The 21,080-nt window shown below is 38.3% G+C and overlaps 1 protein-coding gene across 2 annotated transcripts in view; it reads left to right on the forward strand.

The window, feature by feature from the left end:
* The window catches only part of GFPT1 (glutamine--fructose-6-phosphate transaminase 1), a 52,507-nt gene extending 33,260 nt beyond the window's left edge, over positions 1–19,247 (forward strand). For both annotated transcript variants that reach the window (XM_058683848.1, XM_058683849.1), the window contains 8 exons: positions 3,128–3,225; positions 7,496–7,616; positions 8,009–8,166; positions 14,967–15,081; positions 15,342–15,469; positions 16,033–16,200; positions 17,112–17,273; positions 17,921–19,247. In XM_058683848.1, coding sequence (XP_058539831.1) covers positions 3,128–3,225; positions 7,496–7,616; positions 8,009–8,166; positions 14,967–15,081; positions 15,342–15,469; positions 16,033–16,200; positions 17,112–17,273; positions 17,921–17,965 — 995 coding nt within the window. In that variant the 3' untranslated portion in view covers positions 17,966–19,247. The remainder of the gene's footprint in view (positions 1–3,127; positions 3,226–7,495; positions 7,617–8,008; positions 8,167–14,966; positions 15,082–15,341; positions 15,470–16,032; positions 16,201–17,111; positions 17,274–17,920) is intronic.
* The last annotated feature ends 1,833 nt before the right edge of the window (positions 19,248–21,080 follow it).

Consider the following 21,080-nt stretch of genomic DNA (forward strand, 5'->3'; position numbering starts at 1 on the left):
AGGTTTTTATAAATCTAGAAGTGGAGTGAATATATAAGTATTTAAAGAAAGGTAAATATGATACCTGGCATTGGAAACAAAGTTTAATGTTGAATTAGGAGTAGAGAATGAATCAGTCTGTGGCTAGGGGCTTTGGGGCCAGGGAAGGTCTCATGAAGCAGGCAGGCATGAGTTTGAAAGATCTGAAAGGTTTAAATAGGTGGAGATGACGTGGGAGCCTTGCAGTTGGAAAGAACAGCATTAGCTGAAGGGGAGATAGTGGAAAACCATCAGCAAGCTGTTGGCGGAATAACGTGTAGTCCAGTTGTCCACATCTAACACTTGAAGCGGAGTAAGGAACATTAAGTCTGGGAAAGAAGGTGGGAGGAGCTGCCAAGGGGGGCCTGGAATGCTCTAAAGTGGGAGGTGCAGGGGGACTGCCTCGTGTAGAAGTTGTAGAGCTAGCAGGAGGCTTAGAAACCAGGGTGATAGAGCTTCACTGGATTGAACTGGGTAGCAGTCTGCAGTGTGCACTGGAGGGACGAGAGGCCGAAAAGCAGTCACCAGTTCAGGTGTTGTTCCATCCAGGGTGAAGCGAGGGGAAGGAGAGGGGAGAAACGGGAGCTGCGTCTGCCAGTGTGGGGCTGTTAGAGGTGGTTGCACTGGAAGGACTGGGAGCGTCGCAGTAAGGACCGCCTTATGGTATTTATGGAAGGAAGATCGGGGAAAAGATTTAATTCATAAAGGAAGACAGATAAATTTTGAGAAGTTCATGATTTTATTTATTTATTTATTTTTTAACGTTTATTTATTTTTGAGACAGAGAGAGACAGAGCATGAACGGGGGAGGGGCAGAGAGAGAGGGAGACACAGAATCGGAAGCAGGCTCCAGGCTCTGAGCCATCAGCCCAGAGCCCGACGCGGGGCTCGAACTCACGGACCGCGAGATCGTGACCTGGGCTGAAGTCGGACGCTTAACTGACTGAGCCACCCAGGCGCCCCTGAGAAGTTCATGATTTTAAAAAGCACTCTTCTCAATGTTATGTTCCTCATAAAAGTTCTGTAATACAAACAGGATAGCTGTTAACTTTTTTTTTTTAATCAAGGCAAGGAAATCGAGGCTCTGTCAGTTTGAGTGTCTTGCCAAAGGTCACATTGCTGGTCCCTTTTGGAGCCGGACTAGGGTTCGGTGTCCAGTGGTGATCTTGAAATGCTCTATCCCTGCTCCGGGCCTCCGGGCACTCTTATTGCTTCTAGTAGCATGGCCTACCTTATCAGAGTTAGGCTTCTCTTGAAAGCATCATCCATTCAGACCTTGGATGACTCCTTCCAGAACTACCTCAAACCTCCCTCAGCCAGCAGGGAATTTGCTAGTTTTTAGGGAACGAGTTGTCAGGCAGCTGAGCTTACCATCTTATTTCCCTGTCATTGGTCACCTGGAATACAAGTCTCCCTGGTAGTCTTTCTGCTTTTATACTGAGTCATCTTCACACTGTTGCCGTTGGATGACCTGAACACAACCTCTTGATATTGTCTGCTTTCTTCCCAGACCTTTCCAATACATGCCGAGGTCTGTGGAAGAATTCTGTAGGCAGAGGTGCATGAACCTTTGTCTAGTGCAGAAGCCACAAGGAGGCCAGTCTGGCTGCAGTGGCCAGGGTGGGAGGGAAAGTACTAGGAGATGAGGTCAGAGTTAAGCAGGAGACGGGACATGTGGGCACTTGAAGCCATAATAAGGAGTTTAGATTTTATTCCAGGTTATTTGGGAAGCTGCTGAAGCTTTTTGTGGTTTTATTTTATTTTCCAATTTTCTGATTTTTTTTTTTTAATGGAGAAATATAATACACTCTCTCAGTACTGAAATTTAAAAAGAACATAAAGTTATTCAGAGAAATAAAAAGCAAAACATATGCCTTGGTTTTACATTATGTCCAAGTAAGGTAGAAAAAAGTGTGCAGAAAAAAGTGTCAGACGCAGAGGATGCTGCCCTGTGGTGTGCAGGTCTGTCTTCTCAGCCATCCCCTGAACTGCCCTGAACTCTGGTAGCCACAGTATCTTGGGTAGCAAATTCACTTGGTGGGTGCTCAGGAAATATTAGTTGAATAACGGAATGGACGTTGAATGAAAATTTCTCATAGGTAGAAAAGTAGCTTTTCGTTGAAGTATTTCTAACACAAGAAGCCCTTAGAAGAACACATAAATAGCTATGGAGACAGAAAGAGGACAGACTCATTGGAAGGTTTTGAGATCACTTTATGGTTTTAAAGAATCACTCTACAAGGTGGTTTTATTCTTTGTGTGGAGAACAGGCTCTGGGAGGTGGGGATAGAAGAGAGAGTAGTTAGGGAAGCGTTGCTCTTGTCTGGGGCAGAGATGTTAGACCACATGATGGTATTAGAGGCTCCTTTTGAAGGTGTGCTCACAGGACCTGCTGGGGATGGATGTGAGGATGGATAGGGGCAGTCGAGGGGCACTGCCATTGGGTGCTTGGGGGTGGCATTTACTGAGATGGGAAGGACTGAAAGGAGAGGGTTTTATATTGTGTTCAGTGCACTGTTCTGGGTGGGAGCACTGTTTGTGTGGGAAACTAACGTAACTAAGTGTTTTCCCAGGTAGCTTAAAGAGATATAAGTAGATATAATAAAATTCACCATTTTTGGTGTATAATTCTGAGTTTTGACAAACTTCCACAACATGATCATAACCATAACCTCTACAGCCATCAAGATGAAGCACGGTTCCATCACCCTAGAAACCTTCTCATGCCCCTTTGTGGCCAGCTCCTTCCCCACCCCAGCCATCACCATCTAGCAATCTCGTCTGTGTCCTGTGGTTTTTGCCTTTGAGAGAAATTTTAATCTGAAGAGAGGAATGGAAAAATGACCAAACAGGGTAGAGTGTGATAAAACCAGAAGTGTGTGGGATCCCGGCGGGGTAAGGTTAGTTATAAGTTTGGGGGAGACAGTTAAGTTGTGACCTATTTAATTTCATTTTAAAAACCATACAGAACTGTGCTTCCCAAGAGGAGTGAAAATTCTTTAAAATGGTAGTGTTGTTCCCAGATTGGCTGTGGACACTCATGAAAAGTGATTACCTATTTCAATATGGTTCTTTCCTAAATAATTATATACACAAACTTTTATTTCAGTGAATTTGGGCGGTTTGAAGGATCACATTAAGGAGATCCAGAGGTGTCGGCGTTTGATTCTTATTGCTTGTGGGACAAGTTATCATGCTGGTGTAGCAGTAAGTGGATTCTTAAGATTTTCACTGTTTGATGTTGGATATTAGAAGGTGTCTGTAACACACCATGTAAAATTATGCTTTGTTATATTATGTTGTCAAGACCAAAATCAGGAGGCATTCGGGGCAGAAATGTTAACAGCTGCTTGGAATTATTTATCAACGGAAGATTTGCTTTGGAAAGGTCCTTAGATATCCAGGTAGACCACCTGCAGTGACTTCATGGAAGGCCAAGGGTCGGAAAGGTTTTCTGTAAGAAAAACTTCTGTAGGAGCAGTCGTTAGGTTTTGCTTATTATTATTTTCTTGACTCAGACAGATGGCTGGTAATGTGTTGAGCCTCAACGGGATCTTACTTGGTAGGCACATTTCTGCAAACAAAGTCTTCTTTTTGTCAGACTTTGTTCTTTAATTACTTTGGAAAGTAAATTTTTAAAAAATTTTACTTAGAAAATGCATTCCAGTTCTATTCAGAAATAATTGACATACATCATTGTATAAGTTCAAGATGTATAGCATGATGGTTCGACTTAGGTATATCTTGAAATGATTACCACAGAAGGTTCAGTTAACATCCATCTTCTCATAGAGATACCATAAGAAAAGAATATAGAAAGAGATTTTTCTCTGTGCTGAGAACTCTTAGGATTTACTCTCTTAACAGCTTTCCTGTATATCCTGTACAATAGTGTTTCTTGTAGTCATCATGTTGTACATTATATCATTAGTGCTTTTTTTTGCCAGTACAAAACTGGCAGTTTGTACCTTTTACCATCTTCTTCCAGTTCCCCACCTCTCCGCACCCCTACCTCTGGTAACCACAGGTCTGATCCTTTTTTTTTTTTTAATGAATTTATTTTTATTCATTTTCTTATTTATTTTAGATTCCACATATAAGTAAATCATACAGTATTTGTTTTTCTTTGTGATACATATTTCACTTAGCATAATGCCTGCAGGGTGCATCCATGTTGTCACAAGTGGTAGGATTTCCTCGTTTTTCATAGCTGAATAGTATTGCTGTTTGTGTGTGTGTGTGTGTGTGTGTGTGTACCACAACTTCTTTATCCATTCAATAATTGATGGACACTTAGGTTGTTTCCATGTCTTGGCTTTTGTAAATAATGTTGCTGTGAACAGGGGGGTGCAGATATCCTTTCAAGTTAATGTTTTCCTTACCTTTGGATACATTCCCAGAAGTGGAATTACTGGATCATATGGTAGTTCTATTTTTCCCTCTTTGAGGATCGTCCATAGTGTTTTCCATGGTGGCTGTACCAGTTTACAATCCCACCAACAATGCACAAGGGGGAAAATGTCTGTTCAGGTCCTTTGCCTGTTTTTTAATTGGGTTATTTAATTTTTTTGCAGTTGATTTTAATGAGTTCTTTATATATTTTAGATATTAGTCCCTTTCACATACCTGGTTTGCAAATATTTTTTTCTCATTCTGTAGTGTACTTTTCACTTTGTTGATGGTTTCTTTTGCCATGCAGAAGCTTTTTGGTTGGATATAATCCCACTTGTTTACTTTTTAACTAGCTTTTTGTGGTTTAGGTGTCATATCCAACAAATCATCACCAAGACTCATGTCAAGGAACTTTGTTCCTGTGTTTTTTTCTTGGAAGTTCATGGTTTCAGGCCTTACGTTTAATCTTTAATTCATTTTGAGTTAATTTTTGGGAAGCTGAAATTCTGCATCCAAGATGTGTGTTGGTTGTCCATGCAGAAGCATAGGAGTATAATGGTCTTTTAGTCCAGTAAATCAGATCCATGTGTAGTTTTCTTATGAAGAGACCATTTATAATACTGTTGATGTCTTATCATGCTGTTGATGTCAACTCCCATAAGTATAGAAGACCCTTACTCAGTTTCTGCTTCTAGGATTGATCGCGAAGTTTATGACGTAGTAGTTTTTTATTTGCTGGGGCGTAAGTATTTATTATCTGTATTTGTGGGAGCCAGTCATTTAACTAGGGACAGAAATTAGATGATTGTCTAGCGCTTGCATCGCAGTTCTCTTACCCACCCACTCCCAAATCACATGGTCTAAAAAAAGGAAAGTCTAAGCAGTATTCAAGGGGAGAGTCCTAAGAAAGTGTTTGTTTTGATCATGGAAATAAAAGAATGAGTTAAAGACATGAGTGTAAATGAAGGGCTTGGGCAGTTCACTGGTGGCTTAGATCTATTGTTACTGAGTAAGCCCTTTATTCAGAAATAAAAAAAAAAATTGATTAAATGTTTCATCTAATGCTAGACGTGAATTTTAGGACAGAAATTTTATGCTATGTTAGAATTCTCTAATTATGAAATTTGAAAAAATGTAAGGTTTGTTTTGTTTTGTTTTTTGATAGATACTGAAACTACTGTAGTTAACAAACATTAGAAGTCCCTTTGTGGTTTGTCATACAAAATAGTGTCATTAATTCTGTTCTATCTAGTTTTTTGGTTTTGTGTGGTTTTTGGTGGAGTCGAAAATGAATGACACATACGCATAGCTGCTTTTGTATGTATGTAATATGTATCCTGAACAATAACAATCAACTAAAATCATTCTAAGTATAGTTTGCTTTTCAAAATGTTAATTGTCACTGGGTTTTTACAGTGACATGCAGTCAGTGGAATTTATAACTAAATTAGTCTCTTAGGATGAAAATACGTCATTCTGTCTATTTATAAAGAGTTGCTTCCACTGAAAGAAAAAGACATGTATTAGCACAGATATATATATCTTGAGATTACTTTTGTGGGATATATTTTAAAATATCTGGTAAGTTGCCAGATTTGTATCTTTCTCTTTTTATTTTGAAGAATATAATTCCAATATAAATATTATATTGTGAGGGGGAGGTTTGATTTCTATTTGAGGGAAAACATTTAGCATTTAGGGTCAGTAACTTTGCGTATAATTAGTAAGTAAAATACATCAATGGAAAAGGTTAGTTAAAAATAAGATTTTATCTTTGAAGACTTTCTGTATGTGATATTATAACATTGTTAAAAAGTGCCAGACCAAAGATAGAACAAAACCATTGAGTTTACTTTTTTTTTTAAGTTTATTTCTTTCTTTCTGAGAAAGAGCAAGTGGGTGCATGTGAGCAGGGGCAGAGAGATAATCCCAAGCAGGCAGAGCTCGTACCCCTTAGTCTGCCCTTGTGGGAAAGAAAGTTAAAGGGCTGAGGCACCCTGGTGGCTCAGTAGGTGAGGTGGCTCAGTAGGTGAGGTGTTTGATAGTCTATTTTTGATTTCGGCTCTTGTCATGATTTTGAGATTGAGCCCCACGTCTGGGCTCTGCACTGATAGTGCGAAGCCTGCTTAAGATTGTCTCTCTCCCACTTCTTCTGCCCCTCCCCTGCTCATGCGCGCGCGCTCGCTCTCTCTCTCTCTCTCTCTCTCTCAAAAAAAAAAAAAAAAAAAAAAAAAATTAAAGGGCTATGAAGTGAGGAAACCTTTACAGTTGTTTCACTACTGTGAAGGAGAAATGCACTGGTGGGGCAAGAGATGGGGGAGGGGGTGCTTGCATAAAGAAGCAGGTGGTCTCCACAACAACCAAATGTATGCATCTGTAGGGCCTAAAAATTTTGCTGCCTAAGAGTTTATTTTTGTCTATTGTTTTACATTTTCTGATGATGAGAGTAAAAGGAATTGAATTAGAGTAGAAATTAGCTATATGTTAACTAACTAGAATTTAAATAAAAATTTGAAAAGAAAAGAAAGAGAAATTAGTAAAAGAAATGTTATGATATTCTTTGAATAGAAGCACACTGCCCCCTACTTCCCTACTTCACCCTCCATGCTGCAAAGTTTGGAAATAGTAAGCTTTCTTAAACAAGATTTCTAAAATGTATTGATTTTTTTGGAAAATGGTACTCTTTGTGGATACATAGTATTTTTGAAGTGTTTAATTTTTCACAAGGTGTTTATATATCTGGGGCTATCTCATTTGAAATAGGAATTGTCATTAAAAAATTAGGAATTAGGAAGTTAGAGATAACATTCAAGCTAACTCAGAACAGTGCTTTTTCTAGCTTCAAAACATTTTATATGTGTGGGTGTGTTTGCTTATAAGAATATATGCATTGCTAACTGTCTAAAGAGACTTGTATAAATGTTAACAGTGCTTGTATGCTGGCCGGTGGGATAGTCTGTATTTGTATTTTCTAACAATGCTTGTTGTATCATTTTTATGAAAAGTATACATTGAATCCAAGGAAGTCCAGTGAGCAAGAGTATTTGAAGTAAGGTCATATGACCAGGTCATCTTTTCCTTGCAGACACGTCAAGTTCTCGAAGAGCTGACTGAGTTGCCCGTTATGGTGGAGCTTGCCAGTGATTTCCTGGATAGAAACACACCAGTTTTTCGAGATGATGTTTGCTTTTTCATTAGTCAGTCAGGTATGCTAATTTTAAAAACTTGAAGGAAAGGAAAGTCATTCTTGCTCATAATCATAGCATATCTTGGCAGAAACTGCTATTTGAAGATAAATAGGTATTACAGATGACTTGACAAGTCCAGATTTATTTTGATATTACATAATTGTTTATGAATTTGTAAAATTAACATTTTACTCTCAAGGAGCTGAATTTTCAAAGACAAAGTAGGAAAGGAGATCCTAAAAAGTAGGAAGCTTTTATTAAAAGTTTGGCAAACTTATTATTTTAAGTGCATGTTTTAAATTTTACTTAAATGATATTCTTGAAAGTATAGTCAGTTTTTTGTTTTTGCATCTAAGAAACAGGGTCTGCTGATTGCTCTGTGTGTTACTTTTATCTTCCTTCTTACACAGGTGAGACAGCAGACACCCTGATGGGTCTTCGGTACTGTAAGGAGAGAGGAGCTTTAACTGTGGGGATCACAAACACGGTGGGCAGTTCCATATCAAGGGAGACAGACTGTGGAGTTCACATTAATGCCGGGCCCGAGATTGGCGTGGCCAGCACAAAAGTAAGTCTTGACTTTGTTGTCATGATTATCTAATCATAGTTGTGGTGGAGCACACTAATCTGTATCTTCTGGGTCATTTGTTAGCACTTACAGAACTCATCAAGTTTACTAATCATTGTAATTATTTTACGACTTCATGGTGAGTAATAGATAAAACACTTGTCATTCTCTGCCTCAGTCCCATCTTGAGGGGTTGAAAGGGCCTCTGCTGGCTATCCATTTATCACTTCTCTTCCTCCTGCCGGTGCCGTGGGGTACATGGTAAATATGATGTTCTCTTCTTTTATTAAGGATAGTTAGGGAATTAAAAAAATAACAAATTTAGAAGCATCCAGTTTTTTTTTAAAACATCCAGTTCAATTCTATTCTAATAGTTTTTGACATTTTGACAATAGTTTATTGACATATTTTATTTGCACACTTATAGTTTCTAATAAGTATGACAAAATGTACATATTACCTTTGAAAGTTTGTAAGGGAGATACACCTTTGGTATAAAATTTGCCTATTTAAAAAAATAAAAATGAATATCCTATGACAGTATCAATTCCTCTTTGGATACTACATCTGTGGAGACTTAAACACTTTTTTTAGGGCCTTAGACTACTTTGCTCTTTGAAATTGGGATATATGTAAATTTAGTATTAGTAATAAAAATAGGAGGGGCGCCTGGGTGGCGCAGTCGGTTAAGCGTCCGACTTCAGCCAGGTCACGATCTCGCGGTCCGTGAGTTCGAGCCCCGCGTCAGGCTCTGGGCTGATGGCTCGGAGCCTGGAGCCTGTTTCCGATTCTGTGTGTCCCTCTCTCTCTGCCCCTCCCCCGTTCATGCTCTGTCTCTCTCTGTCCCAAAAATAAATAAAAAACATTAAAAAAAAAAAAAAAATAGGAATCTTAGATATATAAATGCAAAAGATATTCTCTTTGCACAAATGCATTACTCTTTATGATTTTAGCATTTTTGTTTTTCTGCTTAAGTGTGTAATATTTCTTGCTGATTGTTTAATGAGATACTTAGGTATCAGTGAATTTGATTCTAATTAAAGGTGTGTAGAAGAAGATGTTAACATGTGCATAGCTACATTTGAATTTTTTTCATTAGAAAAAAATTTTTTTAATGTTTATTTATTTTTGAGAGAGAGACAAAGTGTGAGTGGTGGGGGATGGGCAGAGAGAGAGGGAGACACAGAGTCTGAAGCAGGCTCCAGGCTCCGAGCTGTTAGCACAGAGCCCAACGCAGGACTTGAACTCACCAACAGTGAGATCACGACCTGAGCCAAAGTTGGATGCCCAACCGACTGAGCCACCCAGGCGCCCCTGAATTTTTTTCATTTTAAAGAAACTCAGAAGTTTTGGGGGGAAGGAGAAATTTGTGATTCTTCTGTAAAAACTCTGAGTGTGGTTTTTTGTTTCTTGGTTACTTTGATGTTGCTAACACTATAATTTGCAGAAAGCTGAAACCTGAATTTTCTCCATGTGGTAATTAAAACATGTACGTTGTTTGTGCTTGGGTTTCCATTCTGTGCCTGAATAAATAACCAGCCGCCCTCAGCAGCAGCATACAGAGTTTTGGAACAGTGTCCAGACAGACAGCTTTGATCAGGGATTGGCATTCCAAGGCCCCTTTATTCACAACACATGGCGAAACAAGGGCTTCACCATGGGATATGTGGGATGTGGGGTCACACCACTGAATGGACGCTATTGACTTCCTTTTTATTAAAATCTTTCTTGGACTGTGAGCTGCCAGGGGAACTACAATTTTTTTGATTTCTAATTCTGTTTCTCACAGAAACTTTAATTTTTCTCAACATTTTATTACGATATTTTCAAACACACAGCAGAGTTAAAGGAATTTTATGTTAACACCCATATACCTATCACCTAGATTCTACCATTAACCTTTTCTTCTATAGCTTTATTGAGGTATAAATTTCACACCATAACATTCACTAATTTTCAGTGTATAGTGTTAGTAAATTTGTGTAACTGTCACTACAGACCTGTTTTAGAAGACTTACTTGAAAAAAAAGTTCCTTTGTGCCCATTTCCAGTTAACCCCTACTCCCGCCTCTTAGCCTCAGCCTGAGGTAGCTATAATTGCTTTCTGTTGCTATACTATGTCCTTTTCTAGAAATTTCTTATAAATGGGATTGTATAATGCATGCCTTTTGTGTCTGGCTTCTTCCACTTAACAGGACATTTTTGAGATTTTTTTTCATGTTGTTATTTCTAGCAGTAGTTCTCTTTTTTGCAGGTCCTTTTAAAAAATCTTTTTATTTTGGGATAACTATAGGTTTATAGGAAGTTGCAAAGATAGTACAGAGAAGTCCATGTACTTTTCACCCAGTTTCTCCAATGGCTACATCTTATGCAAGAAAATAAGCATCTTTTCATAGTAGATATTTTAATTAATTTCTTTTAAAAAATGACTTCCTTAAAATTCTTAGTAAGCCTAGCAGTTTAGTCTTTCTTTAATTTTTCTTGGATTCTTTAAGTTTTCTTGGATTCTAAATTTTGTTTTCTTCAATTGCCTTAGACATTCTAGGCTTGGAGTTGTACAAGTTTTGCAGTTTTTAGTAATAGGCTGTTTCTGAATGGCAGATATGTTTACATGTTAATAGGTGATCAAAAACGTTTATTATTGGTCCTAATCCCTGGCCCCGTGATGGAGCTAGCACAAGAATTCTATAATCTTGATTACAAATCCCCAACTTTGCCTAAAAAACTGTCAGGGCTAGAGAGAGGGTAAGTTTCTCATAATTTCAGATCATAGACAGTTTGTGTTTCTGTAGGAATTGATGGGCATAAATATGCAGGTTTAGCAATTTTTGTATGTTATTGCAGGTGTTTAAAATTTAACCACAGTACTGACTTTTGTTGAATTTTAAAAATAAACTGATAATAACTTTTTGGCCTAATAAAAAGTAAAACCAAGTTTAAAAGTTCAGAGTCAACATTTTCCTGGTAAATTCTTTCAAACTTCAGTAAGTTCGAAGCGTGAGGTGTAATTTGCTTTCCTCATAATTTGTTTTCTGGTATATATTGATGAAATGAAAAGCATGAAATTGTAAATTAAGCTGTAATAAGAATGCAATGGAAAAATATGTGCGTTATTTTATTCTAGGTTAAAGTTATTCTATTTAATATTTATATTTAAAAACCAGTGTTGAGATGTCTTAAGTCCAAATAAGGAAATGTTACTATGTAAAATAACATTTTTACTCAGGTAAAAACCATCTGATTGGTTTGAATTGGAAACAGTTTAGGGATCCCATGGGTCCCAGATACTGGGTCTCTCCCCCTGTCCTGATCATATGTTTTGTGATTAATTGGTTTATTGAAAAATAACTGTCAGTAGGAAAAGGTAGACTGGAAGGGACTGGAGTTTAAGAATACAGATGTGCTCATTAGCCTGGAGGCAGGGGGCTGTAAATCCACTTCAGTGCCTTGGGGGTGGCGGGGATCACAGCCTACTGGTAGGACACCTGGGAACACAGGGACAGGTAGCTGTGAAGGAATTGTATGAGCAGCTAGCAGCTGGGAGGTCCAGCAAGGGACAATAGGGAGTCTCATTTAACAACTGGGAAGGTAAGGAGCATTAGCAGACTGTGATTTTTATTATACAGGAGGCTCATTTTCCACATTATGACAGGAAAATATTCACTAATGAAGTGATTCCTTACCCAGAGAAGAGTAGTAGAAATTCAGCCTATAATCTACAAAAAAAAAAAATCGGAATAAATTTCTTAATGTTAAAATTATATATAGCACTGTAGCTGACCACGCCGCACTATTCCTAGTAATTTAATAATAAAATATAAGGGGGCACTTGGGTGGCTCAGTTGGTTGAGTGTCCGACTCTTGATTTTGGCTCAGGTCATGATTCCAGGGTTGTGGGATAGAGTCCCGTACTAGGATCCTTGCTGAGTGTGGAGCCTGCTTAAGATTCTCTCTCTCCTGAGGCTCCTGGGTGCCTCAGTCAATTAAGCATCTGACTTCAGCTCAGGTCATGATTTCACGGTTCATGAGTTCAAGCACTGCATCAGACTCTCTGCCGTCAACTAAGAGCCCACTTTGGATCTTCTGTCTCCCTCTGTCTCTGCCCCTCCCTTGCTTGCTTGCTCTCTCTCTCTCAAAAATAAACATAAAAAAAAAAAAGATTCCCTCTGTCCTTCTCCCTCATGTGTGCGTGCTCTGTCTCTCTTTCAAAGTAAATAAATAAATAAGAACTTCAAATGCCTGAAATATAAAATACAGTTTCTCTAAATGACTGGTGAGTTAAAAAGGTCTCAAAACTGCTATTAAAAAGACTTCATGCAAAAATAATGACAATGAACAAACATGGTTCAAAATTTAGAAAGTGTGGCCAAAATGATCATTAGAAGTAACTTCATAGCATTAAATGCTTTACTAAAAAAGAAAAAAGAAACCCAAAATAGCAGGAGACAAATAATAGAGAAAAATGAATGAAACAAGGTTCTCCTTATTTGCAATCGACAGGACAGACTACCTGCAGAGCTTAAGAATACCAAGTAAAAGATTTCTTAGAATGAAGAAGAATTCATACAAAGTGCTTTATATAAAATATATACAAGATATTTTCCTATAAATTGACAGTGGCTACTTAGAAAAGATATGAGGGGTGTGTTTGGAGGAGGGATTCTGTTTTCAATAGCTATAAAAATACTTAGAACTCTACCAAGCAGTGTCTAATGCTCCCTAATAAATACTTACTGAGTAGATGAAAACTGTAACTTTATGGACTTTTAAATTTTTAGCACAAATTGATGGAAATGCTGTGTTTCTGGATGGGAAGATTGTTTTGTAAACAACTGACAGATCTGTGGGACAGAATTAGTAGTTCTGCAACATAACTCTAGTATGCTGTGAGAACTGAGGCTACAGGAAATGTCATGAGCCAGTAGAGAAGGGTGGGCTGAAATGGAGGGAAAATTGGCTATTTGTAAGAATAAAACACAAGTTAACACCTTGCACTAAAATAAATTTCAGATGGACTGAAAAGAAAAAAAATTAAATAAAAAGGGACAACGAAAACAACAGAATTAAGAAAATTAATAGTACTTAACTGATGCTAATGGAAGGACTAAGCCTAACAGTACTACTTAACAGTTTAAAAAAATAAAACTTCTAAGTTAATAAATCCATTATAAAAAAAGGTTTACCCCAAACTGGGAAAAAAGTATTTGAAACAACAATAAAGACCTTAAGACCAACTAAAAAAAACAAAACAGAACTCCCACACCCCAAGTGCAGAAACAAGTGAAGAACAATGAAATTAAGTCTTCAGAGAGAAAACATAAATGGCCAATGAACATGAAAACAATCGTAACTTGTCAGATTCAGGATATTTGTGATAAAGTAGTATTGAAAGGCCATTACCTAGCAGGCAAATGGTAAACATATACGCATCTATGCATCTCTCACATTCTCATACAGCTAATGGGAATGAAAATAGTCTTGGTAGTTGACAGAAAGTTTTATTTATTTATTTATTTATTTATTTATTTAGTTAGTTAGTTAGTTAGTTAGTTAGTTTTGAGCACAGAGCCCCTGATGCAGGGCTCAATCCTGTGGACTGTGAGATCATGACCTGAGTCGAAATTAAGAGTTGGATGCTTAACTAACTGAGCCACCCGGGTGCCCCATAGTTGACTGCAGGTTTTAAACATTCACCATTTTTATGGCCTAGGAAAATAAATGTCTTTTAGTTCAAACTTTTATGAGTAAAAGTTTGTTTTGAGCCTGTGTGTCAGCTATCATGCCAAGTGCTTTACACTGGTCTCATTTCATTCTCATGATAACTTTGAAAATAAATGTCCCTTTGACAGGTGGGCCATCTGAGGCCTAAAGAGATGGAAAGCTGCTCAAGTTTCAAAACTGTGCCTCACACGGTAGTAAACAAGAAAGAAGGCACTCTTCCTTGGGAAAGAGTGCCCCTTAATGTTCATTTTTGAGAGAGAGAGAGAGTGAGAGAATGAACAGGGGAGGGTCAGAGAGAGAGGGAGACAGAGAATCTCAAGCAGGCTACAGGCTTTGAGCTATCAGCACAGAGCCCAATGCGGGGTTCAAACTTACGGATGGCGAGATCATGACCTGAGCTGAAGTCAGACACTTAACTGACTGAGCCACCCAGGCACCCCTCAAAGAACAATTTTTTAAAAATCCAACCAGGGGCGCCTGGGTGGCTTGGTCGGTTAAGCGTCCGACTTCGGCTCAGGTCATGATCTCATGGTCCATGGGTTCGAGCCCCGTGTCGGGCTCTGTGCCGACAGCTCAGAGCCTGGAGCCTGTTTCAGATTCTGTGTCTCCCTCTCTCTCTGCCCCTCCCCTGTTCATGCTCTGTCTCTCTCTGTCTCAAAAATAAATAAACGTTAAAAAAAAAAAATTAAAAAAAAAAAAATCCAACCAAACCAGTGTAGGTACCTCAGGGATTCTTCAGTGAGTGCCTTGCTTTTGACTTCTATCAAAAACTTAAATTGGTCGTGCATGTGCAGAGTTACTCTCTGCTCGCTTTTCCTTTCTAGTGCATTAGAAGGAACTTCTGTTTTTGTCTTTGGAAATAAAAGTTAGGTCATTTGTTCAAATTCAGAAAGGGAGAATAGTGATAGATTTCTCAAGTACTGGTTCAGTTTGCTGTTACTAATGCTATTTTAAAAAATGGGCAATACATATTTGTAAAACTAATGGGAGGAAAGTCTTTATTTTCATCGTTTTACATTAAAAATTCCAAGTTCTTAAAATGCAGCTGCAGCTAATTGTGCTTTTTTGCGTTGTTCCAGGCTTACACCAGCCAGTTTGTGTCCCTTGTGATGTTTGCCCTCATGATGTGTGATGACAGGATCTCCATGCAAGAGAGACGCAAAGAGATCATGCTTGGATTGAAGCGGCTGCCTGGTACGAAGATCCTCACACAGTACATTTTTGTTGTCCGAGGAAGTAGCTAACGGGCGAAGTTCTCTTCTTGTCCTTGACGCTGTGGTTTATAGCTATTTAGTCAAAAAGATATTTTTTGCCTATGTATTTAAAAATCCCTCACTGAGATCACAGAAGATAGAAGCACCGGTCTTTTGTTGGTTGCTACCAGTATATTATTGTTACTATATCAGTTCAGTTTATTGTCCTTCTTTCATAGACTTTGTTAATATTCTTAACAGATTTGATCAAGGAAGTATTGAGCATGGATGATGAAATTCAGAAACTGGCAACGGAACTTTATCATCAGAAGTCAGTCTTGATAATGGGACGTGGCTATCATTATGCTACTTGTCTTGAAGGGGCACTAGTAAGTCTTCTCACTTGTAATTTCAGTCTGTTGGACATGAGGACCTGGCACATAGCCATAATTTTTAAATGGAATGAAATAGGTGGAACTTTTGAAAATGCCTTTGTTTTTATGTACTCTGATTTGTTATCTTGAGAGAGGGTAACAGAATACTTAATTCAAAAGTGAAAATCAAGAAAAGTACATTTTAGTGTGGTAATTTGGGTTTAGCAAGTAACTTGGTTAATTTGTTGTCCAAATATGAATAAATAAAAGATTGAATTTTTTCTAGGTGTGAGATTTAATTGAGGTCAAGCATGAGGCAAGTAGAGAACAGCCACCGAGTAATATGAATATATTCATGGTCACCTAAAATCTGCAAAAAGTTTTTGTGGTTTTAAAACTTATAGTTACTTGTTGAGAGTTTAGAAATAATGATCTATTAACCTGTATTTACAGGTCAGTGGTCCTTTAATACTTCTGGATAAATAGTGACTTCAGACACCAGATGTTTTGTGTAATATTTACTTAAGAATGGGTTTTTGAAAAACAAACTGAAGACTAATCTAGTTCTTTCCTGTTAGAAAATCAAAGAAATCACTTATATGCACTCTGAAGGCATCCTTGCTGGTGAATTGAAACATGGCCCTTTGGCTTTGGTGGATAAGTTGATGCCTGTCATCATGATTATCATGAGAGATCACACTTACGCCAAGTGTCAGAATGCTCTTCAGCAGGTGGTTGCTAGGCAGGTAAGTTAGGGGCTGCTGTGAGGGGACCTGGGGTTCTCTAAGAGTTGGGTCACTAAGGCTTATTTGAATTTTATGACATTTAAAGTGATAATCCAGTGCCTGGTAGGAGGCTTAGAAAACATGTTTAAGTTTACATGTGAAGAATCGGAGATGCTGAAGAGTTTTGACGGGACCCAGCTGCTAGATCTCATAATAAGCAGAGCCAAGACCAAAACTGAGGTCTCGTCTCCAGATCTCCTATTTATTAGTGTATGCTGCTCCCTCTTAAGTTAATATTCTTAAAAGTATATTTCAGGAGGAACTAGGTTTTATATTAATATTACAGGTGCTGTGCTTAACAGTTTTCTTCAGATCATTTGGCTTTTATATAAAGCCTCAAAGATATTACTGTCTGGGCACAATGTAGTGGTCATGAGGTTGAGCTTTGAGGGCAGGCCGACTTGGATTCGAGCACTGAGCCGGGTATTTCTCGTTTGTGTGAGTTTATTTTTTGTTTTTTAACGTTTATTTATTTTTGAGACAGAGAGAGACAGAGCATGAACGGGGGAGGGTCAGAGAGAGAGGGAGACACAGAATCTGAAACAGGCTCCAGACTCTGAGCGGTCAGCACAGAGCCCGACGTGGGGCTCGAACTCACAGACAGTGAGATCGTGACCTGAGCCGAAGTCGGACGCTTAACCGACTGAGCCACCCAGGCACCCCTCGTTTGTGTGAGTTTAAACCCATTACTGAATCCCACAAAGTTTCCGTTTCCTTGGCTATAAGTGAGATCAATCTGATTTACCACGTGGGATTGTGAGTCAGTGAGGCCACATGCAGATGTGCAGTGCAAAATTTGCACATTCACGTGCAACAGCCCTGCCTTTGCTTACCAGTGATGGTGCATCTGTGTGTGTGTGTTTCTTTCCCAGGGACGCCCAGTGGTGATATGTGATAAGGAAGATACCGAGACCATTAAGAACACAAACAGAACAATCAAGGTGCCCCACTCCGTGGACTGCTTGCAGGGCATTCTCAGTGTGATCCCCTTACAGTTGCTGGCTTTCCACCTTGCTGTGCTGAGAGGCTATGATGTACGTGATGGGCCCCTGCAGAAATCTTGGACTTTTTTTTTTTTTACCCAGTTCACTTTCAGCGTTTTCCTTTGAAATTTTTAGCAATAGCATTTGGGAAATCCTTCAGATATTTATCTGTCACCTGTTACAGCGGCATGGCCCGATTTGTAAGTTACATCGTAACCTTTTCTTACATATAGAACCTGAAGGAACTTTGGACCCTAACTCCGAGATTAGAGATGACCTCCTTGGGGAACACCTCTGTGTTTCCTGTTTCTTTTGGGGTAGCTCTTGGCAGTTCTTGTTTGGGACGCCCCCACGCACCACAGGACCTAGCATTCCTGGCCTCGCAGTCACTCTGACCATCGAACATCCCACTCTTCCACACTTCCAGTGTCCCCTGAGACGGCTGCCACCTTTATGGGGGACCGTAGGAGCACTTCCTGTGCCGAACCTGCTCCTTCAGGATCCTTTTTCCTCTTTTCAAGACTTTTGAGATACATTATTTGATTGTATTTTCCCATTTTAGTTATTTGTAGTGTGTAACTAACATGGTTAATGAACATGTTGTTTTCTGGTTTTATATACAAAAATAATTTGCTTAGAGTAACTGCTCCTCTCCCCCCAGTCTATACAATATTCAAATATCGCTCTTTTTTTTGCAGGTTGATTTCCCCCGGAACCTTGCCAAATCTGTAACTGTAGAATAAGGAGCATCTGCAACTCTGGGCGATTGAGCAACACAAGACACCTTTTGTATTTAACACCTTGATTTAAAATAGCACCCCTTGAAGCCTTTTTTAGTAAATCCTTATTTATATATCGGTTATAATTACTCCACTCAATTTGTGATTTTTGTGAAATTACCTCATATTTTTCCAGTAATTTGTGGGGGAGTTTAAATAATGGAATTTATATTGGAATTGTTATCACAAAGAGATTTAGCTCTCATTTTCTTTAAAGGATGCTGGATGTTGGATTTCTGGGTCCTCCACTTCAGCCTGGGAGGACTGTGTGTTTTTAGAATAATTGGCCTTTGTTTTACCGAGCTTCTATTCATTCAGCTCAAAGAAAGTGTAGTACATTTAGTTGGATATCTGAAGCCAGCAACAATGTATGCTAATACTTGGACATTTAATTAAGGTCTTGCTAAGTTTACGTGTAAAGAGAAGATGCTGTGATTTGTTTTGAAGTTTGTTTGTGTTTTGGTTTTAAATCAAACTGTAGAACTTAAAAAGTGAAAGCTTTTCTTGGTGGAATTTCTTGGTGGGATTTCTATGTAAGTTACATTAACCTAAGTCTCTCAGACCTGTTGCTTGTTAGGTGGAAGTTGAGTTCACTTAGGAAGCTAGAGTGTGTAGTGCATTGGTTTTTCTCCAGTTCTTAACAGCAAGTTATTTGCACAATCTCATAGCACAAACTTTTAAATTTGAGCTGCTTTAGACAACTGACAACATGGTTTTCAGTGTGAAGATGGGGGACATACAGATGGGGTGTCCTACTCCTGGTTTTTCCATTTTCTAAAACTGGTTTCTGTTTTCTAATATCTGTAGTTTTTTGTTTTGTTTTGTTTAATGACTGCTGAATGACTTAGTTTACCTTATTCTTTGAAATTACCACACAAAGTTGTTACCAAATGTCTGGGATTAAATCAGTATTGATATATGTAGATTTCTCTTTAATTTTGCCCTGAGGAAAATTGTCTTGTAGTGAATTTTAGCTTTTTACTGCCTTGTTGCATAAACTAGTACCTTTGCGCCAGGTGGAAGTTCTCTGTAGTTTGGAAGATTTGCAAGTTTTTTGACTAATCACTTGACTCTAAGTGTGTATGCTGGGCTAGGCTTCGAGAAAGCCGTATGCTTTACACTGAGACTAGTGAAGGATTGCATCAAATATAATGTTACTTCCTAGGTATTTTTCTCTATTATCTGTGTTTTACTCCTGAAATATATTTAGGAACGAAGAAGATATGAATAAATAAAGTGAAATCGAGGTGCCTTCATCTGGTTTACATCGGAAATGGAAATTAACAATTTAGATTAAAATAGAGTAGAATAGGGCGCCTGGGTGGCGCAGTCGGTTAAGCATCCAACTTCAGCCAGGTCACGATCTCGCGGTCTGTGAGTTCGAGCCCCGCGTCAGGCTCTGGGCTGATGGCTCGGAGCCTGGAGCCTGTTTCCGATTCTGTGTCTCCCTCTCTCTCTGCCCCTCCCCCGTTCATGCTCTGTCTCTCTCTGTCCCAAAAATAAATAAATAAATAAAAAAAAAAAAAGTTGAAAAAAAAAAGAAAATAGAGTAGAATATTGGTTTGACACCCAAAATGTCTTGAGTAATAATTTCCCCATGGGGTTTTTTTGCCAAATCTTGGGGGTTATAGGGCAGCGTGTCTGTGTTTTGGTGAAGTCCTTCTCTTTTTAAAGTTTTCACTTTTAAATTGTAAAGATACTTAGCATAATTATTTAAGTAAATTCAGCCTTTTTCTTTTTTCTGTGTTTGAATTTCTTGATGAGGTTAAGATTTTCTAAAAGCAATTGCTGCAAGTGCGGCACAGAGTTCTGCTTGTGTATTAGGGTTAGAAAAAGTACTTTGCATATTTTGAGGTACTTTGGAAGGACTGTCATAGATGGAGACTAGAAACCTGATTGTTTCTAAAAATAAAGTAAGGTTACTATTTACATCTTATATATAGCTACTATGGCTATATCTATGTATTTTAAATGTTTCTGAGATTATTTTGTTTAGGCTTGCTAATTTTAGTATATGTTTAGAGTCATTTCTTCTGTTGGTTAAATTATGCATTTTATGTTTCTGATTTGTATGGGTTTGGCATTTCCTAATGGCCTAAAAAGTTTGAATCAGCATCCCAAGTGAACAAATATGTGAAATCAATCATTAGTTTTCAGTTTCTCTGTTTTTCTCTTCTATGGCTGTCTGTCTGTCTCTCTCTTACACACACACACACACACACACACACACACACACACACTTCAAGCTAGGATATGTTCTGAATTGAATATCAAAAGCTGATATTAACAAAGAAGTGGTATTTTCCAAATAAACATGGTTTCTCTTCATCCCTTCTTCTTATTTTATTTAATGTAGTGATTTTTAAATGCTTTTACACATTAATTATGAACACAAAAAATACTGTAATGAGGCAAATCACTAACAAGTACACATGCCCAATTAAAACCAATGTAATCTAGGATAAGAAAACCTGATTTTTCAAGAAAGATATTCTACAAAAGGAGTCCTTTATATAAAAAGTTCTTTCTTGTAGTACATTTAAAGTTTAAATTCATTCATATGTAACTTAGAGTTTCTTACCTCAGCCATGAGCCCTTTTTAGGCTGGGGTCATGTATAACCTCTAACACGTGGCCCAGTAAATGATTGTTACTCTGCAGTCAGTCAGCTTTTCTATCTCTTTTAAATTACCTATGCCATAGTTATAAATGATAAGAGGAAAATTAATGTTAACTGTTTTTAGTTTGCTATATGTCAGCGTCCTATTACAGGCAAGTCAGTGTGCAAGAAACTGAAAAGGATATCTTGTTTAAAGTAAAGTCTGCTTGTCACCAGGCCGTCTTATCACCGGTGAAGATTAAGATGATTGCAAGGCACAGGGTGAGAGAGTGGAAAAATGGAGGTGAGCTGGGTTGTTAAATGTTGTTAGCAGATTTGTTCACTTAGACAGTGGTCCAAGTTTAGGGGGCGTATTATGTTCAAAAGAGGTTATTAAAATGCATTTTGTAGAGTTAGCTATTATCACGGGCTGGTTAGACCATGTATCTGTGGTACTCCAAGGAATAGCAAAGGCGAAAAG

The sequence above is a fragment of the Neofelis nebulosa genome, chromosome 9 (genome assembly GCF_028018385.1).
Source record: "Neofelis nebulosa isolate mNeoNeb1 chromosome 9, mNeoNeb1.pri, whole genome shotgun sequence".
NCBI classification, from domain to species: domain Eukaryota; kingdom Metazoa; phylum Chordata; class Mammalia; order Carnivora; family Felidae; genus Neofelis; species Neofelis nebulosa.